A 13,406-nucleotide genomic window follows, 5' to 3' on the forward strand; every position below is an offset into this window, starting at 1 on the left:
TCCATGTCACCAGCAGCAGACAGTTGGCTGAGGCTCATGCACTCCATATCCATACGTACTGCTTCTTCTCATACACTGCATGTATAGTCACCTATATACATTCCAATTATACACGTCATACTGTATGTACTCTACCTGTACCTCACACACTACATGTATATTCACATAGATATTCCAATTTTACTGTATGGACTCTTATCTGCATCTCACACCTAGACACTGTATGTATAGTCACCTATATACATTCCAATTATACTGTATGTGCTCTATCTGCACCTCACACACTGCATGTATAGTCACATAGATATTCCAATTATACTGTATGTGCTCTATCTGCACCTCACACACTGCATGTATAGTCACATAGATATTCCAATTATACTGTATGTACTCTATCTGCACCTCACACACTGCATGTATAGTCACCTATATACATTCCAATTATACTGTATGTACCCTACCTGTACCTCACACACTACATGTATATTCACATAGATATTCCAATTTTACTGTATGGACTCTTATCTGCATCTCACACCTACACACTGCATGTATAGTCACCTATATACATTCCAATTATACTGTATGTGCTCTATCTGCACCTCACACACTGCATGTATAGTCACATAGATATTCCAATTATACTGTATGTACTCTATCTGCACCTCACACACTGCATGTATAGTCACCTATATACATTCCAATTATACTGTATGTACCCTACCTGTACCTCACACACTACATGTATATTCACATAGATATTCCAATTTTACTGTATGGACTCTTATCTGCATCTCACACCTACACACTGCATGTATAGTCACCTATATACATTCCAATTATACTGTATGTGCTCTATCTGCACCTCACACACTGCATGTATAGTCACATAGATATTCCAATTATACTTTATGTACCCTACCTGTACCTCACACACTGCATAAAGTCACATATTCATATCATTATACACTCCATACTGTATGTACTCTACCTGTACCTCACACACTGCATGTATAGTCACATAGAGCACATACAGTATAATTGGAATATCTATCTGCACCTCACACCTACACACTGCATAAAGTCACATATATTCATATTATTATACACTCAGTATGTGCACCGTAATACCTGCACCTCACCCACACACTAACACGCTGCATATAGTCACCCCTACTACAGTATACACCCATATTTTATTATACTCAGTAATTACACTGTAATTCCACCTGCAACACACACCTACACACTAACACGCTGCACATTGTATATACTCGCCCATATTTTATTATACAACCCGTATGTACACGGTAAGAGGGCCCTGCTTGCAAGCTTAAAACCCATAGGGATCTCAAATAATTTATTTCTGTATTTTATCCCATATGTATTTGTCTACAATAATTGTTCCCAATTAGGTAGATGTTATTATATATACTGATGGACAGTGGCAATTTTCCTTCTCCTATTGTGTTAAAGTTAGTTCACATATACTGTAATGATATTGAGCAGCCTAAATCGGCTGCATCTATAAAGGCCCCCATACACTGTGCGATTCAAAGTTGGTAAGATGTGTTGTACGATTGCCCTTGAAATTCTTCATACGATGTGGTCAAATGGTGTACGATTGATCGTTACGATCATAGGATAAGATGCATAGAAGTGTATCACATTGTATTCAAAAGATCGTAGATCTTACTGTTTTGTAGTAAAATCTACGATCCAACTATACGACTGCGGGGACGTGCATCGGCATGGTATACACACAGAAACAACACAATATGTGCACAATTTCGTTACGATTGATCGAAATCGTGTAAAAAATCGCACCGTGTATGGGCCGCTTAAGTGTGGATAATTGTTTCCAGTGTTGCTTGCTAATGAAATTGAATTACATATATTGTTTTTATGTATTTACCTAACACATAGCTGCTTTAGGATGTTAAATATCATTCAGTATATGGGTCTAAAGTGTCTAAAAATGAAAAGCTGTGGTGTTGACCAAATCAAGCAATCAGATTATAGCTATTTCCATATTTCCTCCTAGAAAACAATAGGCAACACCACCACTTTTTTATATTTTGAAGCTGTAATAAATCTACCTCTATGTAAGTGTACTAACTTTAGCAACGCAATAGGAGCCGAAAAATTGCCAATATCCATCATTATATTTTATAACATCACATCATTGGGAACAATCCTTGTAGACAAACACATATGTGATAAAAACTATTGAAACAGTAGGTTACTGAACAAACCATGCTTTATTTTATTGAGAATTCAAGTAACAACATCTTCACCCACGATCAACTTTCCCCTAAATTAATATTCATAGGAGACTGAGAGACTATTCTATCTGATCTTTTGATTATAATTTATCTAGTCTTAATTACCACTACATAAAAATGTAAGAAATTATTTACTAATATACACTTCGATATATAGGAGAGACCGAACAAGCCTAATTTTATTCCTCATGTCTTTAATTTCTTTACACTTTTCTATACTATATTTTAAATATTCCGCCGATGGTATTAAGTAAAAAGGGGAATGTGTTCTGCATATTGAAGGTCATAATTTCACCATTCGTTGTTGAAATGTAGACAGCTAACATGTCAACATTTGCAAAATGTCGATAAGTGACCTGCTAACATTTTGGGTTAGAGATTGGGACATACTTACTGCCGCAACCGCAGGTTCTAGTGACAGGCTGTGGCTAATATTGCAAAACTGCAACTGCCGGAATATGAGATGAAGCTGCAGAATTAAGTTACTTACTACCAAAATAGCCTCATTGCTGCACCGCTAATTGTCTACATTGTTAGCATGTCGACATGCTTAATGTCGATATGCTAAACATTTTCAGATATTACTTGTCGAAATTATGACCATGTCGCAATTTTCACGTCAATATGATGAATGTCGATATTCTGTCGCCAACATATCTAACCCAAGTTATTGTATTTTACTTTAGACTTAATAAAAGTGATATTTTAAACGTATTCAACTTGTACCTCACAAGAAGGCAGTCCTTGCTTTGCTTTTGTTTCTCATGTACTTATCTGTTGCCCGTGGTAGCAACCCCACTTTAGAAGTAATTTATGATTATACAGGACACTGATCCTACAATACTAATATGTCTAATCATATCCATTGCAGACCGTCACCCTCCTTTCTCTTGTGCTTAAATTTCCCTGTATTCACTAATACACTGCACATAGGTAACAACAGTCACTGATCTGTACATGTATATTTTATAATATATTTGTGGGATAAAATGTAAATAAATACCATTATCAAATAATGCCCATTAAATGCAGGTTTAGGCTGGGACTTGTAGTTATCCAGCAGCCACTGGGTAATTGACAGTGAGCCTTCAATTGGGTTTAGTATAACAGATCTACATGAAAAAGATAGACAATGTCTAGATTGACTTCACACGGTAGACAGTCAATAGGTCGACAGGGACAAAAGGTTGACATGGATGAATGTAGGTACAAAAGGTCGACAGAGTCAAAAGTTTAACACAAAAAAGAAAGTTGAAATTTTTTTCTCTAACCCCAATCTTCACCCTAACCCTCCCCTTGGTGCTTAACCCTAACTGAGTAAGTGCCTAACCCTAATCATCCCTCTTTAGTGCTTAGCCGTTGGGGTAAGTGCCTAACCCTAACCATCCCTCCTGGAGCCTTACCCTGACCCTTTGGTTAGTGCCTAACCATAACCCTAAAAAAGAAAACAAAAAAAAGTTTTTGTGTCGACCTTTTGACCCTGTTGACCGTTTGTATCTGTCCATCTTCATCCATGTTGACCTTTTGTTCCTGTCGATCTTTTGACCCAAAAAATGGGGATTTTTTGCCGATATTCTTTTTCTCCGTATCCTATTAATTCGGGTGAAATAATAGGATAGTTCGCCCGTTAACACATAGGAGCCGCGATGAGCTTGTGGACCTATGTGTTCTCACCCTTTTTTCTTTCTTTTTTTGTAGTTATATTTACAAATGTACATATCAAGTTGTTTAATAGATGACAACATTCACCCAAAGCCACCAAATAGCTATTTATATGGTAATCTGTTATTACTTTTTACAGTTGTGCCAGATCTTTGTGTGGATATGTTTATGGGCTTTGTTGAATTAAATCATCATGTCATAGATAGAAGAATGTTTGGGACACGGGTGTAGCTTGAAATACAGATACAAAGTGACTAACCTTAACCACGACCATATATCCATAATAGCTAGATTTTTTTAAAGTAAATGGTCAAAAGTTTTGAGAATTACACAAGTATTGGCTTTAACAAAGTTTGCTGCTTCAGTGTTTTTAGACTTTTTTAGTCAGATGTTATTATGGTATACTGACTTAAAATTACAAGCATTTCATAAGTGTCAAAGGCTTTTATTGACAATTACATTGTTTATGTGAAGAGTCAATATTTGCAGTGTTGACCCTTCTTTTTCAAGACCTCTGCAATTCTCCCTGGCATGCTTCCAATCATCTTCTGGGTCACATACTGACTGATGGCCGCCCATTCGTGCCTAATCAATGCTTGGAGTTTGTCAGAATTTGTGGGTTTTTGTTTGTCCTCTTGCCTCTTGAGGATTGGCCACAAGTTCTCAATGGGATTAAGGTCTGGTGGAGTTTCCTGGCCATGGCCCCAAAATTTCGATGTTTTGTTCCCCGAGCCACTTAGTAATCACTTTTGCCTTATGGCAAGGTGCTCCATCATGCTGGACAATGCATTGTTCATCACCAAACTGTTCTTGGATGGTTGGGAGAAGTTGCTCTTGGAGGATGTTTTGGTACCATTCTTTATTCATGGTACCAAAACACTCCCTTGGCTGAGAAGCATCCCCACACATGATTGGTCTCAGGATGCTTTACTATTGGCATGACACAGGACGAAGACTTTTGGAGGATGACCTGGTGTCAAGAAGGGCAGCAAAGAAGCCACTTCTCTCCAGGAAAAACATCCGGGACAGACTGATTTTCTTCAAAGTGTACAGGGATTGGACTGCTGAGGACTGGGGTAAAGTTATTTTCTCTGATGAATCCCCTTTTAGATTGTTTGGGGCATCTGGAAAAACGCTTGTCCGGAGAAGGAAAGGTGAGCGCTACCATCAGTCCTGTGTCATTCCAACAGTAAAGCATCCTGAGATGCTTTATTTTTGAGAATGTTACAAGCACCAAATGTTTTTTTATTTTATAATTTGATTTCTTTAGTTTTTGTCATCTTTTGATGACAATTTAGATAACAACATTTCAAGAAAATGCATGGGGGAAAGATATAGTTTCTCATCTCTGTGTTGTTCCTCCTCTCCCAGCACAAAAAGTATTGTATTATTGACTATATCTTGGTGGCACCAGAAGACTGAATAGATATACTGTAGATACCTACAAAACCCATCTACTCTCATTTTAGCTGACCTCAGCAGTGTCCTCACTACTGACTTCACTACCCATTTTAACATGATCCCTTGATATTTTGATGCTACTATATGCCATATCTAGGTGCATCAATAAAATTAATGAAAAATATTTTTCCCCAAAAAACTTACAAAATTTAAGTTTGATCCATAAGCCAGTCAATTTTCAAGCAGTTCTTTTGTTTATTATTGTTGCCAGTTGGTGTCATAATATAATTAAATACCATGTCCATAATTTTATTTTCCAAAATAATAGCTTTGAAATAGTAAAAAAAAACCAAACCTTATTTTTATTAAATTTTAATCACATTTGCTGCATCTAATATTTGTGGTATTTTTTTTTTACTTTTCTACTTATTGCTGGAATGTACATACGCTTTGTAGTCTTTTAATTCACTTTTATACATTCGGATAAAAAGCCCTTTATTGTCGTGATTACATGCAAATAAAAATTATAATTTTCATATGAAAAATGCACAGCTACCCTTTAGTCATAATGGAGTACTTTATAGCAGCCATAGAAGTAAAGACTGAAGCATGCTCAAATGTACCATAACATGAAATAATACACATATAAAATATCTAATACATGAAAGTCTGACTTTTTTATAATGGAATGATGGAAATGCTGTACTTTCCATAACAATAGATGTCAGCTTTGTTTGTTTTTTTGTCAATTGAACTCAGTCATAGTTTTGGTGGGTCCCCAGAAAACATGACATAAGTAAACTAACTTGCGAATTATTTCAAGAGAACAGTCTACATAATTCCTGCAACTTATCGATAAACACAAGACGTGTGTGATGTGTGTGTTTTTCCATGATTGCAAATTATGCTGTGAGATGGGTTTGTTGTGTTCTTAAAACTTTAGGTAAGGGAGGCATAATATATTTAGGGTCAATAATTAGGGCTAAGTCCAATGAATACATAAAGGAACATTACATAATTTCCCTTAAAATGCAAGATTGTTCCATTGGTACCAAATGCATATGTAATCAAGCATAATAAGGGCTCAAACGCTAACAGGCATTTCTTCTTTGTTGATTTCATAAGCATTCCTTCTTTATCAATTTCAGCAAGATGAATGCTTGAATAGCATAAATATAATTGACCTTTATAGTAAATGCATAATAAATGCATTATGTGTATACTGTCAGCGCTGACCATGTCAAATAAGGAACATTCTGTGCTACAGTTCCATGCAGTGCAGCATTGGGTGCTGAAGCCATGTTTACCAGAGAGATCAATAAATCCCTATGGTTACAGTCATACCAAGCTCTATTAGCTGTGCTTTGAAGAAGCTACAAATAGCACAGGACAACAACCATTCTTTCTCAATGTACATATCTTACGCTAACCACACACCTAAATATTATTTCTCCAACTATGAGAGATAACAACACATAGTTGGCTGGTTAGAACAAAAGTCGGGTAATGTATGGAAGCAAACAACAATATTCAATTTGCTTCCAAAAGCTGGAAAATGGTAAAAAATAGTGTGTGGGAGCAAGCGATCGATTGTTATGTGCCCACACTTTGCCAGATTTTCGTTCCAGGCAGCCAACTAGTTCGCTAGTTGGAAAGATAATCTTTAGGTGTGTGGCCAACTGTTCTGATCCATTCGATTTAACAGATTGGCCACCACTTTGAATGGTGAGATACACACAACATTTAAAGTGATCAATGGATGTACCCCAACTGCCAAGAAATACAGCAAGTACTTGTCATTATCCATCCAGTGTACATAGTAAATATCATATTTAAATCTCCACAAAAATCTTTTGAAATTATGGAGAGTCGAAAACTGAGGTCAAGATAGTAAGCAACATAAACGGAGGTGGATCTGAATCACGGGGGTTCCTCCGTTACTAATGGGAATTTACTAGCATTCTGGGAAATTTTTCAAAACTTGGAGAGAGATAAAGTGGAAACAGATAAACTATCAACAAATCGGCTCCTAACTGTCATTTTATAGGCTGTCTTTGAAAAATGACAGAAGCTGATTGGTGGGTACTTTATCTCTCTCCACTTTATCCATCTCCAAGCTTTGATAAATCTGCCACTCTAATAAGAAAATGTTACTACACCCATGGTTGTTTAGATGTGATGAGAGTAATTTAAAAGCCAGACCAGTAATAAACAACACTTCAGGGGCCACAAGGCTTCTAAATTTCAAAAGGGCCACCCATTTCCATTAACAAGTCATGAATACTGAGGAACATTAACAAGTCCACTCAGTAACAAGTTAAAACAATTCATTTAATAAAAGAAAGATACACACATCTGTAATAGCAAATGAGCTGGTAATGTAAACAAGAGCTACAAGCTATAATAAGCAAATCAGACAATAAAGCAGGAAGAAGCTGGGGCCACAGGTGAAGGCTCAGGGGACCACCAGTTGCCCACCACTGGGCCAGGCAATGCAGAGTATTTGCTGTGCCTAAGCTTATCACGGATATGTCCAGTAAAGAGTGCAGAGCATGACCGATTGGCTTCTGTATGCTGTACTAAAATAATAACAGTAATTTTTGAAACACAGCCAGTAAAATGACACTTAAGGCGCATATCCACTACACGATTCACTCCATGAGCGATATCGTGTAGTGTGTCCCCGGCAGTGGTGTGCTCAATGTTATTAACGACATTGTGCACCCATACTGAACGATACATCGTTCAGTGATGTCATCCTCCCTCATCCCCGTACTTGCAGAACCTGACAATATCGTCAGGTTGCCCTGCAAGTACGGGCGATGAGCGACGTCATAGGCGTGCGCAGCACACTTGATTAGGTTGTGCACCGCTGGAGGGGCATGTCTAACACTGCCTATTGGGCATGTTTAATGCTGCCTATTGGGTGTGTCTAGCTTTATTTTACAATTTATGTAAGTGGGGAAAAAGAGTAAGAATGCAAAAAAGAGGGAGGAGTGCTGAAAGGGATGGGTACTTGGGACTGACTCGGACTATGTCGATCCCAGTATTCACTTGCTTAAAGCATGCTAACTGGATCGGCATTACAACTGTAAACATGCTGATTAGGCAGCATGTTTAAATTTGTCCTCGCAATCTGGTTAACATGCTATACGTAACATACTAACATTGTCAACATGTCGGCACCAACATTCTGGGATCACCGTCACTGTCCATCCCATAACTACTTCCTGCACTGGAAGTAGTTATGGGATACAGATCCTATAACAAAATTAAAATTTTATATTCTCAACTATATAATCTTATTGGTAGCTTGTTATTAGTTAGAGTTTATAATAGCAAACTATGATATAGTTTGCTATTTTAAACTATAGGAATAATAAGCTACCAATATAATTATATAGTTGAAAATATAAAAGTGTTTATATTTTTATAGAATACCAGAATCAACCACTACTTTGTCACTATATGCAGTACCTCCCTAATCTGCGTCATCATGGTGGTGACGTCCTGGATGACTGTGCGTGCTGCTGCTTCTCTCTCTATGCCTGGCCCTTACATGACGTCATGACAGCAGGTTGCGGCTTATACTGCCCACAGAGGGCCGGATTTGCTCAGCAGGCGGCAGAACTATGATTATGTATCCAGTGCCGGCGCTGGGTGTCTTTGCGCCCAGCGCCATTCCATGTTTCCCCTCCGCCTGCTCCTTCCATGTGTCCTCCCCCTCACCTTATAATAATACCTGCGACAGTTGGGTGGAGGGCGAGAATTATCTCCGGCCACCAGACCTGGCGCCCCTGTGCGGCTGCACTGACAGAACGTGTCAGGTGCCGGCCCTGGATGTATCATAGGCTGCGGCACACTTGCAGCTGTGCTGCTGTTCACAGATAGGCAGCCTGTTGTGTAGGTGGTGCCTGACATTATGGTGTATCTGTGCACACAAGGCACCCCTCATGCGCACGCCTATGGTTTCTGTGATGGTCATGTATATACGTCGATCACAGTAAAGAACCTAATAGATCAAGATTAACAGCCATTTTGGACATGCACACATACACACAGTAATTCAGTGTATAATGACAAAATTGACAATGCAGGTTAATGTACATATGGGCAGTTTAACATCAAAGTGACACTTTATCAGGCTAAAATAAGATAAACAAGGAAAAACAAAATATTTGATTCCATCTGGTTACCTGGTTTAGATTTGCTTCACCCGCCCCCTTTTCCCCATAACTGCTTGATACTATATCAAATACATTCCTTTTGGGGGGTATCTTTGGACCGAATTGGTATGTAATCTTGCCGGCCGCATGGAGATGCTGCCCGTAGCAACCAATCAGATTCTAGCTATTATCTTCTAGGAGGTGCTAGAGCAGTGGTCAGGGAACAGTAGTAAATTACCCCACATGGGGTAAAAATGATATTCCTGGGGGTAATGGACGGACAGCCGGGCATGCATATGAATCATTCTATAATATAGAGTGATTCATACGCATGCCCGGCTGGGCTGCACGGAAGTTCTAAGCCGGACGCCCGCTGAGATGTTATTTCTCTGCAGCGCCACGTTAGCCGGAGGCTGGAGTTCTCTTCTGAACTCCAGCTTCCGCCTCTGTCCATGCGCACTATGGGAGAGACGTCATGACGTCTCTCCCATAGTTCCGAGGAGCAGCCGGGCGGACAGGACGGCGGCGGATGCAGGAGCAGGGATTAAGGTAAGTGGTTTTTTTTTTGTACAAGCGGCACTACAGGGGCACTATATGGGGGCATTACTACAGGGGCACTATATGGGGGCACTACTACAGGGGCATAACTATGGGGGCACTACTATATGATTTCCTTCCTTTCAAATCAAGGGGTTAACGTCGGCGTATCTAAATATATTTTGGGGTAAAAGGTAAAAAAGTTCCCTGACCCCTGTGCTAGAGAAATGTTAAGTAGATTTGCTATGGGCAACATCTCCACTTCTAAAAACTCACTTTAGTAAATATACCACCTAGACTTTTGTCGTGGGGGTTATTATAGTAATCCACTGCTACATGTTTTGATTGCATTATTTCCTTCTGTGCCAGACAAATGGAAACCTCCGAGTCACAAGAAGATGGATGTGCCGGTGATTCTTTTGCAGAAAGTGATATTATTGTAGATAGTCCGACCAAAATTTCCAGCATGGAACAGGTAATTCTGCATCATGAATCATCTGTCATTTTAGAACTAGGGTTATCTTTTTTTTTTATCTAATTTATTGAGTGAATTACATGCAAAGATAAAAAGTGAAAAGAAAAACATAGGTTAATGATAAAAGTGTACTACTGACTAAATTAAAAAGTTTGGTAATTACATGTGTTTGGATGTGCTTAATGCGTTCCGCCATTGTCACTGCTTTCATTAAACGGTACTCTAAGCTCAGAAATGGTATTTCCTGACTATTTCAAAGCCATTTTTCAACTAATTATTCAGTTCTGTAATAATTTAAAGTATCTAAAAACGTTTTATGTTTTTGCACATCTAATAACATCAGAAGCACTAATAAGTATATTTTACGTAGTTTATATTTGCATAAATATAAGGCTTCACATATACAGGTACCAGTAATTCCCTGTAAGGTTTGTGCAGCGTGTCGCACCAAGGAGGCTTTTAATACATTACAGATGCGCAGAAAGCTAGGATTCATTGATCTCTTGGCAAATGTTAATTCTTTGTGCATGAGCACTTGTGGAAAGTGTGAGGAGTGTGGATGCAAGGTAACACTGCTTGTGCCTTTATATTACTAACACAATTTGTATTCCCTGACCCTTTTCACTAACAATTACTCTGCATCACTTGCTCCTATTGTGGGGTGCTCTTTGGACATTAGCCAATACTGTTTTTCGCAAAACCGTGTGCCCAAAGACAACATGAGTTCACCATGAATATTCAGTCATACAGTTTGAGCATTTATCCAAGGAATTAATGAACTCTAATTTACTTTTGCAACATATTGAAAGCATCATCTGTATGAATGCCATATTGGCACCCATATTTCTACATAGGGCCGTAATTAGGGGTGTGCAAGTGGTGCCATTGACCAGGGCACAGGACCTCGGGGGCGGCACTGTCGCTGCCCCATGGCACCTGCATTTGGCTTGGAGTGTGCCTGGACTAGCACTCTGTAGCCAGTGACGGTGCAGCAGGGCCGCCCGGAGCAGCTGTATTTCCTGGTGATGGCTGCCCCGTCCACCTTGGTATGATGTCACATGTTTGGGGGTAGAGCCAGCACAGTGCACAAATTTGCTGTGCACCAGCACTGTTTCTACATCCTTATTGCTTGTTTGTTCACATTTGAATTCTAGGCCCATGTGTAGTCCGTTCTAGTCCTTACAGAAAGAACAAAGAGCCTGATTGGGGATTTTAGACATTAGTGATATTTATACAACACTCCATTTACAGTTTATGTACAATCTAGGCCAGTGGATCCTCAGGACCCCACACAGGTCACATTTTTCAGGTCTCCTGGCAGGTGCACAGGTGTGTTCATTACACACTGACACATTTTAAAAGATCCACAGGTGGAGCTAATTATTTCACTTGTGATTCTTTGGGGAGACTTGTAAAACATGCACTGTTTGGGGTCCTGAGGACCGAGTTTGAGAACCTGTGATCTAGGCTAAAGCTGGCCACACATCTAAAGATTATCTGTCCAACCAGCCAACTAGTTGATTGGTTGGAATAAAAATCTGGTAAGGTATACAATCTGCAATTTGCTCCCAAATGCTGGAAAAAGGACCAAAACTGTTGTTTGAACAAATAGTTTAGATCAAACATTTAACAAACTTGTCTGACTACCATTTTCATCTGTTTTCTGGCATTTAGGTGCAAATTGCTGATCATCATTTACTCCCATACCTTACCATATTTTCATTCTAACCAATCAACAAGTTGGCTGGTTGGATGTAAGTTGGTCTAATGTGTGGCCAGCTTAAGGGTTGGAACCACTATACTTGGACTCTGGACATTGGCCCCTGGTGTTCAAGAGGAGAGGGGACTGTCTATATTTGATGCAATGTGTAACAGTGGAGGTGCCATACTACTTTAAGGCCCAGTCAAAAATGCAACTATTAGCACTCCAATGCTATACTACTGATTCACACTATTCCTGGTGCTCATTGTCTGTATTGTGTTTGGTTCCCAACATGACATGTCATTACATATTTTATCCAAAGTCAAGGACAAACAATTGTTATCAGTTATTAGTCAAACAGTTGGATTAAGAAGCAAACCCAATAATATAGCAACAACTGAGTCATAATAATCAAGAGAGAGATCACAAAATACCTTGTAAATATTTAAATGCTGAAGGAGGCGTCTATACTGCGCAGATGCCTCCTGAGTCCTGACAGCAATTGCATCCGAGTGCATCTTCTGTAGATGCTGCATCAGATCATTATCACAACCATTGGTTGCGATGGCAGCAGCACCAACCAGTCTGAGTAAGCTTCAGCTTACTCAGACTGACAGCTTGGAGGCCAGGAAATCTGTGTACACTGACACAGACCCTGACCTCGGCACCCCCCGAAAAACAACACGCCCCCGTTTCGGGAATGCAGCCTTGGCATGCCCCCGCTATGCCCCTCAAACGACACAACATTTCAAGTTATGCTGCGGCTTGGGGGATCTGTGAGCAAGATAACAGGACCCGTTCTGCACATGCGCAGACACCAAACAATCGGATCAGTACGTCAATCATCGGGTTTACGTACTAATCTGAATCGGGCCCATAGTTACCACCTGTTTAAAGGTAGCAACCTTTTTTGCGGTATAATTCTCAGATTTTGTAGGTAATGACTTTGTCAAATTTGGCTTTAATTTTACTGGGTGCTATATGCACCCATTTAAAATCTGAGTGGAGTTTCCATGTAGATTAATTATAAATGTTAATTAAAATATATGATTATTAGTCAAAGAAAAGTATAAAGCAGAAATAATACGTAATGTTCCACTTTCCTTTTACACAAGTTAGACTTGTAAATCTGATACTTTGGAAAATACAGCTCTTTACCTATGTTACATTACAGATCT

At 39.2% G+C, this 13,406-nt stretch overlaps 1 protein-coding gene across 4 annotated transcripts in view; it reads left to right on the forward strand.

The window, feature by feature from the left end:
- Positions 1 to 13,406, forward strand: part of CREM (cAMP responsive element modulator) — a 91,433-nt gene that overhangs the window by 381 nt on the left and 77,646 nt on the right. The window contains exons 1-2 of one of the 4 annotated variants that reach the window (XM_088462701.1): positions 64 to 81; positions 10,421 to 10,526. The exons of 1 other annotated variant lie outside the window; for it this stretch is intronic. In XM_088462701.1, coding sequence (XP_088318827.1) covers positions 10,425 to 10,526 — 102 coding nt within the window. In that variant the 5' untranslated portion in view covers positions 64 to 81; positions 10,421 to 10,424. Of the gene's footprint in view, positions 1 to 63; positions 82 to 992; positions 1,311 to 10,420; positions 10,527 to 13,406 lie in introns of those variants that run through there. 2 more of the 4 variants (XM_088462700.1, XM_088462699.1) reach the window with 2 other exon arrangements.

The sequence above is a fragment of the Taudactylus pleione genome, unplaced genomic scaffold (assembly GCF_031769625.1).
Source record: "Taudactylus pleione unplaced genomic scaffold, aTauple2 ptg000053l, whole genome shotgun sequence".
Lineage (NCBI taxonomy): Eukaryota > Metazoa > Chordata > Amphibia > Anura > Myobatrachidae > Taudactylus > Taudactylus pleione.